Raw genomic sequence first — 13,896 nt, 5'->3', positions numbered from 1 at the left:
TCCCATACCAAAAGTTCATATTTCACTCAATTAGTCTTTATTAAAACATGAAAATGCCAAAAGTGTTAAGAACATATGGTTATGGCTTATGTTTAAACGTCTCCCCAAAGCCTCATGCTTTTCCAGAGGTTGAATCTATAGTGTGTGGTGGGGCTAGGCCTGAAGGCACTACGATCAAAGGTCTGAGTGCTACCCGCCCTATGCAGTCTGAATAAGATAAAAGGGGCAGGGAGACCCTGTTAACTCCTCTTGTTGCTTTTGCTCTCTTACATTGCAACCATGAACTGTTGCTGCTCTACCACCCTGCCCTGGAGTCAGACAATTACGGGCTGAAGGCTCTACAAACTGTGAGCCAAATAAACCCCTTCCCCCTCTAACTTTGGATGTCGGATATTTTGTCTCAGCAATGAGAAAAGTAACACACATACTATTCAAAGTGAAAAGCACAAATATTTACAAGTTTTTGTCTCATGACAGATTCATTATTTACTAACGAACATTTACTGTATGTTGAGCTGAATTTAACCTCTACTTTATGAAAACAAGCTATAGTATTCTTTTTTTGGTATTATTCTTTATCATTATTTTTCCTTATTAAAAGTCTAACTATTGAGTCTAAATATTGAATTAAATCTAACAGTCTCTTCTTTAGAAAGTGAGTAGGGGAGATTAGCCTTTTTAATACAGTTCAACTCTATCTCAGAAATACTCTTATACAGACTTCTGCTCTCACTTCAGCTACAGTACATTTGATTTGCTTCCTGTTTCTCACAGCTACTGCGATCAGTCACATCAATGGACAAAGAAACTGTACCCAACATCTCATTTTGGAAAATACTAGTTTGTAAGCTCTTAAGGAAATTAGCATACAAAATAAAGATCACTATTACTTACAGATAAGTGATTGATACTGATAGAAAATTAAGCTTGGTATTCTTTTTTCAAAAAAAAGCAAAGTCAAGAAGCTATCCGAAAGAGAAATAGCCTATAACTTTTTTGATTGCTTAGGGAAAGAAGTGAGGATTGTCTATCACAGGAAAACCAAACCAGCAGCCTGTTTTATGACAGGCCTTTAGGCTAATTCCATGTAAGCAATAGTCACTTAACTATCAGTTCCTTGAAAAAAGCAGCTGTGGATATCACTCAAGTTCAAGGTGCTTTTATTTGACATCTACTAAATTCTGAGACCTTCCTTAGATAGTGAGATTACAGAGATGAGTAAAACATAGTCCTTTCCATTACTAATTAAAAGCTTAGTAGAAAGGATAACCTTTTTAAAAATTATAATCAATGTGGCATAATATGATTAATGGTGTAAGGAAAATGTAAACAAAAGACTATAAGGGAGAGGGATGTAGCTCAGCGGTGCCCCATTTGCCTTGCCTGGCAAGCACAAGGTCCTAAATTCAATCCCCAGTATCTGGGGTAAAAAAAAGACTATAGGCAAACAGAAGACATGACTACCTTCTTTCCTACTGCCTAGAAAAATGACTCTTCAGATTTCTTGACTTGATTTGAACATTTAATAAACCTCGATTGGTAGATTTATGGTTCTAAAATCCCATAGTTTAGAAGATGCTAAAGACAGAATATACTTGCTAGCAACCCAAATATTCAACATGGCATGAATTGAAGAAAGGGTTAAATTTTGAAAATGCTTTACAAACTATGATTTCTTAGGGTTCTCAGGTCTATAACAGGAATAGGGTGGCAAATGTACTCCAGGCCAGTAGGAACCCTAAACAATATCTTTATTTCCTCAAATATTTATCCGTTTCCCCTATCTCATCCCCCCAAAAAACATGTAATCTAAGTAAAATGGTGTGCTTGCTATGCAAATAAGATTCAAGACAGGTCCCCTAGCATTAACTGGCTGGACAACAACTAGAAACTATGAATGATTCAAAGTTTTGATTTATAAAAGTGCTAGTAACTTCCCTTTTACAATACCACCTGGAAGTGCACATCAAAACTTTTTTATGTGCGATATTGTCAACAAATTCTTTTCTGTAAGAGCAAAGCATAAATTTTTGGTACAATTCCCTCTTCAATCTATGAAAAGATATTTTCCTTCAATTAATTTATGTGAAGTCAATTTTCACCTTGGGATATTTATTTCATATTAATTAATAAGCAAAGCAAAACAGACAACCTACATTGTGGGAAAAATTTTTTAGCAGCTGTAACTCAAAGGGCTACTATCTCGAATCTATAAAGAACTGAAAAAAATGAGATCCCCCAAATTCAAAGACCCAATTCAAAAATGGGCATCTGAAATGAACAGACATTTCTCAGACAAAGAAGTAAAAGCAGCAAATAAACATATGAAAAAATGTTCAACATCACTGGTCATTTGAGAGATGCAGATGAAAACAACACTGAGATTCCACCTCACCCCAGAAAGAGTGGCTGCTAACAAGAAATCAACCAATAACAAATGCTGGCGGGGGTGTGGAGAGAAAGGAACCCTTTTCCATTGTTGGTGGGAGTGCAGACTGGTACAACCACTATGAAATCAGCCCTAATTCCTCAAAGAACTAGGGCTGGAGGTCCCATTTGACCCAGCTATTCCCCTGCTGGGTATTTTTCCAAAAGAATTAAAAGAATCATACCACAGAGATATATGTGTACCCAAGTTTATAGCAGCACAGTTTGTAATAGCTATAGCTTGGAAACAGCCCAAGTGCCTATCAACTGGAAAGTGGATAAAGAAGATGTGGTTTTTTTATAAAATGGAGTACTACTAGGCCATAAAGAATGAGAAACTAGAGTTACTTATAGCTAAATGGATGCATATTGAGGCCATACTCTTAAGCGAAATAAATAAGACACACATGTGTAAATACCGAATAGTTTCTCTAGTGTGAGAAACTGAGAGTATAAATAAGGATTAAAAGGATTAATAACAATTGATATTCTGAAATAGGAAAAGGTCCAAAGGGGTAGGGGTGGTGGGAGGGGAAGGGGAAAGGTAAGAATAGAAAGGAAAAATTATGAGAAAAGAAAAAAAAAAAAAGGAAACGAAGTATGTAAAAAGGGAAAGGTGGGGGGTTGAAGGGCGCACAGGTAATGGGGAAAAAATAAGAACCAAGATACATCATGTACAGGTACAAGCATCCAATGATAAATGTAAACGTACTGCATTCCTAAAATGTACTAATCAAAGAATTTAAGCAAAAAAAAAAAAAATAAGCAAAGCAACATTCAGATAACTCAAAAAGAATAAAGCCACTAAAGATTCATATTTAGTTTGTACAGTAACAAGCTTAGAAGAAATGTGTCACATGACTCCTTAAAGTAGGATACAATCCTTTTTCTGGTTTACATATACACAGTGTTGAGAAAAAGATTATTGAATAAATTCTGTACATAGCACACAAAAAAATAAAGCTTTGTTGAATAATATAAATTATCTTTAATTTGTTAAAATTATGGTTAAAAATAACACATAACATAAAGTTTATCACCTTAACCATTTGTAAGTATACAGTTCAGTAATATGAAGTATATTCATGTTGTGCAACCAATCTCCAGAACTTTTTCACCTTGCAAAACTAAAACCGCTTCATTAAACAACTCTCTACTTCCTCCTTCCTTTACCTCCTGACAACCACTATTCTACTTTTCAGTTTTATGAATTTTAATACTTTAAATACCTCATTTAAGTATTATCATACGCTATTTGTCTTTTTGTGACTAGCTTATTTCACTTAGCATAATGTCCTCAAGGTTCAAATTGTGGTATGTGTCAAAATTTTCTGAGATTGGATAATATTCTATTTTATGTACATATTGTATTTTATCTAGTCATCTGTCAAAGGAAAGTTTGGTTGCTTCTTCCTTTTAACTACAGTAATTAGTGCTACCATGAACATGGGTGTGCAAATAAGTCTTTGAGATCCTGCTGTCAAATTCTCTTAGATACACACCCAGAAGTGAAATTGTTGGATCAGATGGTAATTCTACTTTTTATCTTTTTTTTTTGGTACCAGGGGTCAAACTCAGGACCTTGCACTTGCGAGGCCTGCGGTGGAACCACTGAGCTAAATCCTGGCCCTCTACTTTTTATCTTTTGAGGAAATATCAACAGTTTTCCATAGTGGCTGCACCTTTTAACACTTTGAAATGACTTTTAATTTAGAAGTAATTTTAAATGAGTCTTTGTTTTATTTTCTTATTTTTCAGTGTAGGAGATTAAAATACCTACCATCCACATGGTAGCCAAGTGTTCCATCACTGAGTTACATTCTCACCCCCTAAACTTAAATGACTTTTAATTAGGGTACATAAATTATTAAAATTAAAATCTTTTAAAGAAAGTGATATTTTGAGAAAAATTAACAACAAAAATTCATAGCTTTAGATTGAGACACAAAACTCTCTTCTACCAACGACTTATATGAGGGAAAGGCTCTGATTCTGACCCTAATAATAACTGATAAGTGATTATATTTTCACTTGTTCAGATGCTTTAGCACTGGTTCACATATTTATTGCCTTTGAAGATTATATACCTACAAAATTCTTTCCTGCCATTTATTATCTTACTAAATATCAAATCAGTTTTATGTTGAGGATCAAGGAGCAGAGCTGCCCCCAGGGCAGAGGAGGTGAACATTTCAGGCTGCTGTACCACCGCCCCCAGCACCAAGGAGCAGAGCTGCCCCCAGCGTAGAGGAGGTGAACCTTCTGGGGTGCCATACCACCGCCCCCAGAACAGAGCCGCCCCCTGAGGTGAACCATGCAGGTGCCAGTAGCACACATCCCCTCCATATTGAAATGAGAAGACACTTAAACAAGTCTCAAAACCAGACTCCCAGATCACCTAAAGCAACCCCAAAGGCAAATGAGACCGAACAATCTGATACTCAACCACCTGGACTCCCTGAACTGGCAACAAAAGAGGATCTGGAAAAAATGAAATCAGAAATAATTTCTCAGACAACAGCAGATTCTGCCCATAGTGCAAGACATGATTAATAAGTCTAGAGAGGACACAGACAAAAAAAACAGAGGAGCTGAGGAACATGATGGAATCCCAACATAGGAAACAAATGGAATCCATAAAACAGATGAAAACAGACTTCCAGGAGATTAAAAACTCCATTGAAAGTTTATGCAGCAGAATGAGCCAATATGAGGACAGAATTTCAGATATAGAAGATAAGATTGCAATTAGTGACCAGGAAAAGAAAAAGTTCTTTAAAATTTTAAGGGAACACGAGAAATCAATTCAGCAGCTGCTAGACGATGCAAAGAAGAATAACATAAGACTGATCGGAGTCAATGAAGAAAGAGGAGAGAGTGCAGATGACATAAAAAAAACTGTTCACAGAAGTGATGGCAGAAAACTTCCCAAGGAGGGGAAAAGAACTTGACATACAGACAAGTGAGGCCTATAGGACTCCAACTAGCCTTGATCAAAAAAAATCTACACATAGGCATATAATAGTTAAGATTCTGGAAACCCAACAGAAGAACAAATTTCTACAAGCAGTGAGAGAAAAGAAACAAATCACATACAAAGGAAAGCCCATCAGAATCACAGCAGACTTCTCAATGCAAACCCTCAAGGCAAGAAGAGCTTGGAGTGATGTATTTCAAGCCCTAAAGGAAAACAAATCAGTTTCATGTTAAGAAAAGTGCTTCAAGATTGAAGATTCCAAGATTTTTTAAAAAACACACACACATATTTTTACATATGTATATTCCTATTATCAAAGATCAGAAGAGAAGTTACCTGATGGTTTCTTCATGATATAGAGAACTAACAACAGGCCCACCAAAACCACTTTTTGCTTCTTTTCCTTTCTTCTCTGATGTCTGTGAGAGAAAAAAAAAAGATGGAAAAAAGTCATATGGATTAAAGCAATCAATATATTAAAGTCATATGTATGTGTGCCAGTTATAAAATATTACTTATAAAACATTTTACACCAAAACTTTTACTGTCAACCACTCCTTCAAACCCTGGTAACAATTTTAAAATGGTACCAGAAAGGTAACATGACTCTCAGGTTATCACAGTAGCAGATTGGGTACCCACCAGTAATCTAAGGTCATTCCAGTGCCACTTATTGGAGTCACCTGAAAGCAATTCCCTTAGCTGTCTGTGAAATGATATTCAATGTGGTAAACATGGGTGTTTGTGTGAAAACATGAAAATGAAATGTAAAATATAAATATTGGGCATGAATGTGATCAAAAAAATCACATTTAGATTTATAAAGTTAAAGTTGCCAATTAAGAAATAAACTATAGTAAAATTTCAAATTCAATCACAGAGAAAAGAAAATATTTTTAGGTAGAAAGAAGAAAGGGGAGAAGGAAGAAGAGAGAGAGAAGAAAGTTTAGATCTAAAATAAAAGAAAATCTGGGATGGGGAGCAGAGAACGAGGAGAACAGGAAGTAAAAATGATTAAGATGCAATATATGTATGTATCAATTATCCAATATGAATATATATATGTATCACAAACATATTTCAATAAATAAAAGAGAAAAAAGGCAAACTGTGGTGGAAACATTATCCAAAATCAAGGATTCAATAGCCCCTGCCTTTTGATCTCAAAAAACACAAGAGTAAGATTTAGAAATAAGATCCTCCTAAAACATATAATGTGGAAGCAATAAATCTGAATGCATTGTCTGAAACTACAACCTCTGCAAAAGTCCACATTTATGAAATAATGAATTTTTTGGCTAGGATACCCTGTAAAAGTAAAAACTCTGAACATAAATATTACTTTAGAATAAAAATTATTTTATTGCTTGATTGCAAAAAGACTAGCTTTTCAAAAAATACGGCAGACCCAACACACATTTTCCCCCTGTGCTTTAAAAGATTTTTTTTCTTTCTTTTTTTTGGGGGGTGGTGGTGGTACTGGGGATCAAACGCAGGACCTTGTGCTTGTGAGGCAGGTGCAGCACCACTGAGCTAAATCCCAGACCCTTTTCTTTTTCTTTCTTTTCTTTTTTTTTTTGGTACCAGGGATTGAACTCAGGACCTTGCGCTTTTGAGGCAGGCAGTGGAACCACTGAGCTAAATCCTCAGCCTTTTCATTTTTATTAGTACATATTTACATTCATTGTGGGGAGTTGATACATGCACATAACACATCTTACTTCTTTTTACATCCTCCTCCTCCTCTCTCTCCATCTCTTGTTCCCATGTTTGTTTTTTGCAAAAGATCCATCTCCCTGTTCACTATTATCTATTATTTGTCTCTTTAAATTATGTATACTTGGGTTTCACATATAAGAGAAACCATGTGCTATTTGTGTATCTGATTTATTTCACTTAAACTTATTATCTCAAGGTGTATCCATTTTCCTACAAATGACTTAAATTTATCCTTCTTTATGGCAGAGTAGTACTTCACTGTGTATCAATACATTTTCTTTACCCATTCATCTGCTGATAGACATATAGGCCACTTCCAAGATTTAGCTATTACAAGTCATGCTGATTAGAAACACAGATATGAATGTATCACTGTAATATGATGTTTTAAATTCTTTTCAGGAAGATCCCTAGAAGTGGAATAGCTGGGTCAAATGGAATTTCTTGTTTAGTTTTTTGAGGAATCTCCACACTAATTTCCACAGAGGTTGTACTAGTTTATATTCCCATTAGCAATGTAGAAGGGTTCCTTTTTCCCCACAGCCTTGAGAGCATTTGTTATTAGTCAATTTCTTGACGATAGCTATTCTTTCAGAGTAAGATGGAATTCAGTATTGTTTTAATTTATACTTCTTTAATGGCCAGAGATATTGAATGTTTTTCATATATTTATTTGCCACCTGTACGTCTTCTGAGAAGTGTCTATTCATTTTAAATGTCCAGTTTTTGATTGAGTCTTTCATTTAAGGAGGTTTAATTTTTTTGAGTTCTATATATATGTGAGATATTAGTCCTCAATCCAAAGTGTAGCTGGCAAATTTTCCCATTTTGTAGGTTGCCTTTTTACTCTGTTGGTTGTTTCCTTTGTTGTGCAGGAGCTTTTCAATTTGATATGATCCCATTTGTTGGTTCTTGTGCAACTAAGATTGTGTTTAGATAGTCCTTGCCTATGCCTATGTCTTCAAGAGTTTTTACCTACTTTACGTTTCACCAGATTCAGTGTTTCTGTTAAAACATTAAATCTTTGATCCATTTTGATTTTAGTTTAGTACATGGTGAAATATATTGGTCTAGATTCAATCTTCTGGATGTGGAAAGGCAGTTTTCCCACCATTTCTTAAAGAGGCTATCTTTCCTCCAGCATGTTTTTGGCCCCTTTGTCAAAGATGAGATGGCTGAAGGTGCCTAGGGTTGTTTCTGCATCCTCTATTCTGTCCTTTAAAGAACGGAATTTGTTTTATTGTTACTGCTTTTAAAAAAATACTTAGTTTTGATCTGTGGACCACTGTATTGAGGAAAACATTAGAGCATATTCTACCAGTTATTGAGAGAAATAACTACCAGTTATTGAGAGAATTAAGGTTTCAAGAAATAGAAATTTTTGAGAAGAGGAATCAAATCAATTATCAATTTATGACAGTTACAAAACCATAAAGAACTAAACATGATTAAATAACAAAGTATATGAAGAACACTAGTTTGATGCTGGCCAGAGCCAGATCATTGGCCTCTGAGGGCCATTCTTAGAAAATAAATGATGCTAAGAACTCTGAGATAGAGAATGCTTTTCTTTACACTAAGAAATGTATTATCAAAGTCAGAATTTATTTCACTTAATCCAATTATATTTCAATGCTTTACATGCTTTATTGGTAGGGTAAAGTTGAAACACTGGTAGGCTAGTTGAAACATACTTGTTCAAGAGATGCTTATAAAATGAATGAATAAAACTGAATATGAGAAAACTTACAACTAAGGAAAAGAGAAATAGAGATAGAACCAAGAGTATAGTAAGTACAGCTTCTTTAAAAAAACTCATTCATACAAAATAATATAAAAGAAAATCCACCTGGCCTTAGGTAGGACATTTATTTACATACAATACCAAAAGCATGATTGGTTAAAAAAATGTTGGTTAACTAGTCTTTATTAAAGTTCTAAAAATTCTCTCTGTGAAAGACATTGATCACACAACAAAGTCACAGGGCACAGATTGAAAGCAAATCTTTGCAAAACACATATCTAATAAATGACAATATCTAAACTATTCAAAGAATCCTTAAAATTCAACAATAAGAAAATAAGATACACAATTTAAAAATGAGTAAAAGATCTGAACAGATATCTTACCAATGAAGATATATACATAGAAAATAAGCAAATAAAAAGATGCCCAATATCAAAGAACTTAGAAATCATCACTCAATAGGGAAATGCAAACTAAACAACCGTGAGGAACAACTGTATGTCTATTAGAATACATCTTTCATCAGACAAGTGGATAAACAAATGGTATACACATAAGACAGAATGTTACTCAGCAATAAAAATGAGCTATTCTAGATTAAGAAAAAAGAAACAAGAAGCAAGTAACTAATACAAAGGCCAAGAAACAGTAACCATTTGTCACATTTACACTGTTGATTTAGAAGAGGGCAAATTTTCCCTGTACTTATGTCTAACTACATGGGTCATATTTCAGGAAAAATGGTAGAGAATATTATTTGTGTTTAAGTGAGGAATATGCCTATGTATATGATATTCAGGAAGAGCACTTTTATGACAAGAATGGACCTAGCTTGTCACTCATTTACCTGTGCTGCCTGTCCTACAGGCATTTGAGCTGTGACTGTTTAGCTTCAGCCAAGACACCAATCCCTCTGAAAAGCCCTCGTGGTCCTCCAAGCCTGAGCCAGGTGCCTCTCCCTAGGCTCCCAGAGCACCTTCAGCAGCCCTCACAAGAGTGCTTATCACACTGCAGTATGGCTACTGTCTCCAACACCAGTTCCTCCAAGCTCCATGAGGACAGGATGGTTAGCATTTTTCTCACTGCAGTTCCTGGCTTAACCTGGGGCATGCACATAACAGGTATTCAGTGACCATCTTTTGAATGAACAGGGACATATTCTATGATCTGCCCCTCTTCAAGCAAGTCATTCATTTTTATACAGTAATTCAATGCTGTGCACACAGATTTAAATTTCAAAGGTGTCTAACAAAGGTTCAATGAGGGAATAACAGATTATTAGGAAGCAGCTACTATCGTGAAAAAAGGTTGATTTGGGTACAAATCCTGGTGCTGGCCATGTAGCCTTGGGTGACTTTTTTTGAGGCTGAGTTTCTTCATCTCAACAGAACACAATAGTGAGTTAAAAGTGTGCCCTACAGTGCCCAACACAAACAGGGAGTCCAACATATGTTCTCATGATTATAGCACTATTCTTTACTGTTCAGGGAGTGAAGGACTATGTATATTGTAGGTGGACCTCAAATTTCTGATGCATCTAAGACCAGTCCTTGATTTCCAGTTTGGTGATGTTGTTGTTAAGGACAAAAGTGATGATTTCCAAGTTCTTTACATGTCAGAGCTGAAACTAGAAGTTCACTTATCTTTTAAAGAGATTTAAAGATGAAGAGAGAAAAAGCCTTTTATTGCCACCCACATAATTAGCACTTCTAATATTCTCCATTCTTTAGTGTAAGTCTAAACTTTTATCTAATTTTCCTTTCATTTGAAAAAGTTCCTTTCACATTTACTGTACTACAAGTCAACTGGCAAAGAATAATCTCTGCTTTGTTTGTCTGGGGAAAAAAGGTCTTTAGCTTGCTCTAACTTTTGTCTGTATTGACATGAGATTCATATAACCTAAAATTAACCACTTTAAAGTGTACAAATGGGTGGCACTTAATATATTCACAAGGCTGGGCCACTACCACCTCTATCTACATAGTTCCACAACATATTTATCATCCCAAAAGAAACCTTGAACCCATAGACTTCCTATGTCTCCCCTTAAATGTTGTCTGCTTTTTGTTTCTATGAATTATCATTCTGGATAGTTTACATAAATGGGATCATACTATATGTGATCTTTTATGTCTGGATTCTCTCACCATATTTTAAAGGTTCATCCATATCACACCATATCAGTTTTTCATTGTTAAGTAATTCTATAGCACATATATACCTGTACCACATCTTATTTACCTATTCATCAGTTAATGGATATTTGGACTGTTTGTACTTTTTGACTACTGTGAACAGTGGTGCTATAAACATCTATACTGCATACAGGTATTTAAGTACATGTTTTCAATTCTCTAGGGTATATGCCTAGGAGTGGAATTTCTCGGTCATATGACAATTCTATTTTTGATTTTCTGAGGAACTACGGAACTACAAATCTTTTGACAGTATCTGAACCATACTACATGCTTACCAGCAACATAAGATGCCTCCAATTTCTCAATATTTCCCATATTATCTTTTTTTTTGTACCGGGGATCCAACTCAGGACCTTGCACTTATGAGGCAGGCAGCGGCACCACTGAGCTAAATCTCCAGCCCCCATATTATCTTTTTTATTATGATCATTCTATGAGGTGCACAGTGCTATCTCAATGTGGTTTTGAGATTCCTCAAATAACTAGTATTTCATGTGATTATAGGCCATTCTGTTAAGAGAAATGTCTATTTAAGCCCTTTGCTCATTTATTAGGTAATTGTTTTGTTGTTGATTTGTAAGTTATTTATATACATTGGATACTAGATCTTTATTAGATTCATGATTTGCAAATCTTTACTCCCATTTCTTCTCATTTTCTTGACATTATCCTTTGAAGCACAGAAGTTTTTAATATCAATGAAGTCCTATTTATCAATTTTTCTATTGTTGCTTGAGCCATTTTTGTCACATCTGAGAATCCAAGGCCAAATTCAAGGTTATCAAGATCTACTCCTTTTATTTCTTCAAATACTTTTACAGTTTTAACTTATATTAGTTAGGTCAATGATCCATTTCAAGTTAACTTTGTCTATGTTATGTGATGGGACTGTATCTTCATTCATTTGCATGTGGATTCTAGTTTTCTCAACATCATTTGTTGAAGAGATGATTCTTTTACCAATGAATGAATGGTTTAGTATCCTTGTTGAAAAATCAACTGACCATAAACTTGAGAGTTTATTTCTGGACTCTTAATTCTACTCCACTGGTCTACATGTCTATTCTTATGTCATTTTCACATCGTTTTAACTGTGATAAGGTAGTAAGTTTTTGAAATTGCAAAATGTGAATCCTCTAATTTTATTATTTTTCAACACAGTTTTGACTATTTGGGACCCTTTGCAATTCTATATAAATATGAGGATTAGCTTTTCCATTTCTGATAAAAAGAAAGGCACTTGTATTTTGTTAAGAGATTGATTGCACTGAATCCATAAATTGATTTGGAAAGTACTGCCATTTTGACAAATTAAATCTTCCAATCCATAAACACAATATTTATTTCCTTGTCTTTGAGTCTTCTTTACTTTCAACAATATAGTCTTCATTATACATCTTTTTCCTCTTTGGTTAAAATTATTCCTGAATACTTTATTCTTTTGGATGCTACTGTAAATCAAACTGTTTCTATCTTTGAAGTGTTCATTGCTGGTATATAGGAACACAGTTTTTCGCATGTTGTATCTTGCAGCTTTGCTGAGTTAGTTATTAACTCTAGTAATTTCTTTGTGAATTCTTTGGATTTTCTATATGTGGGATCTTGTCATCTGTGAACAGAGATAGTTTTTATTTTTGCCATTCCTATTTGGATCCTATTTACTTATTTTTCTTATCTAATTGTTGTGGCTACAATGTATAGTGCAATGTTGAGTGGCAGTGGTGAAAGCAAGCCCCTCCAGCTGATCTTAAGGCGAAAGGTTTCAATCTTTCACTACAGGGCAAAAAAAAAAAAAAAAAATCCCCCAAGTTTTTCATAAATGCCTATTATCATGTTAAGTAAACTTCATCTTGTTGTCCTGCTCACGCCCCGCCTCCCAGCGACCAGCAAGCAAAAGGTGAGTCCCCTTCTTCTCCCGGCCTCCTGGCTGTGCTGGTACCTGGTTTCATACTACAGAGGCACAGGGGGTCATAAAGGTCATTGTCCTGAGCTCCAAAAGATAGAGGATAAGTGAGCAACAGAAAGAGGGCGTCTCTCAGGCTCCTTGATGAAAACTGAAGCACACTGGAAAAGTGAAGAGAATCTCTGCAATAAAGACACACCAGACCACCATACTGGGTAAGTTGGAGGGATCATCACCTCCCATCGGAACCTGGACTATCTTCAGGGAAAAGGCAGCTGGAACCTGCAGTAGAGCCTGGCAAAGTTCAACCCTGCAGGAGGAAAGGGAGCTCAACTTGGGACTAGCAGCCAGAAATCTGCCTGAATCTCATGAGTCTGTTACTGGCTTGCTGAGATGCATTGACATATCTGCACACTGCTGCACACGTTGTTAATTGTGACAGCAGAGATATACCCTGAAGGAGGCCCTTCATTTTTAGTTTTTATTTGGTATTTTCAATTTTTTTTCCTCTTATTTTAAATTTTTTTCTATTCTTTTCAAATTTTTCTTTCTCTCTCTCTCTCTCATTCTCTCTCTATGCCACATTGTTCTTCATCTCCCTTTTTGTTCCTGTTCTGGCTTTAATTCGGATTTCTTCTTTATTTTTCTTTTCTTCTCTTGATTGTCATCAGTTTTAAAGGAAAGTAAATTGTTTCTAGCCTCCCTATTGCTGTTAGGTTGTTCTATTCTCGTATTTGCTCTTTCATTCTGTCTTTTCTGCTTGTCTTCAACAGTTTCTTAGAGTTTGCATGATCTTCCTATGTTCTCTGGCCTCAATGCTAACCTTCCCCTATCCTTCTACCTGTCCCTCCCTCCCCAAACCCTTCTAAGTCTCCATCCTGAAGAGTAAAGTTGCTATATTGAAGAGTTTATTCACTATAAACAT

At 35.4% G+C, this 13,896-nt stretch overlaps 1 protein-coding gene and 1 pseudogene across 6 annotated transcripts in view; one reads left to right on the top strand and one right to left on the bottom strand.

Annotated features, from left to right (window-relative positions):
* Positions 1-13,896, bottom strand: part of Acbd6 (acyl-CoA binding domain containing 6) — a 228,418-nt gene that overhangs the window by 141,269 nt on the left and 73,253 nt on the right. For all 6 annotated transcript variants that reach the window (XM_021265333.2, XM_021265332.2, XM_004853335.4 and 3 more), the window contains exon 4: positions 5,741-5,823. In XM_021265333.2, coding sequence (XP_021120992.1) covers positions 5,741-5,823 — 83 coding nt within the window. The remainder of the gene's footprint in view (positions 1-5,740; positions 5,824-13,896) is intronic.
* Positions 9,886-13,896, top strand: part of LOC106010057 (eukaryotic translation initiation factor 1 pseudogene) — a 35,231-nt pseudogene continuing 31,220 nt past the window's right edge.

This window comes from Heterocephalus glaber, unplaced genomic scaffold, assembly GCF_053883595.1.
Source record: "Heterocephalus glaber isolate CG9 unplaced genomic scaffold, H.glaber_assembly_v1.0 deba00001600, whole genome shotgun sequence".
Lineage (NCBI taxonomy): Eukaryota > Metazoa > Chordata > Mammalia > Rodentia > Bathyergidae > Heterocephalus > Heterocephalus glaber.
The sequence above is the reverse complement of the archived record's forward strand: the minus strand, read 5'-3'. Positions and strand labels throughout refer to the sequence as shown.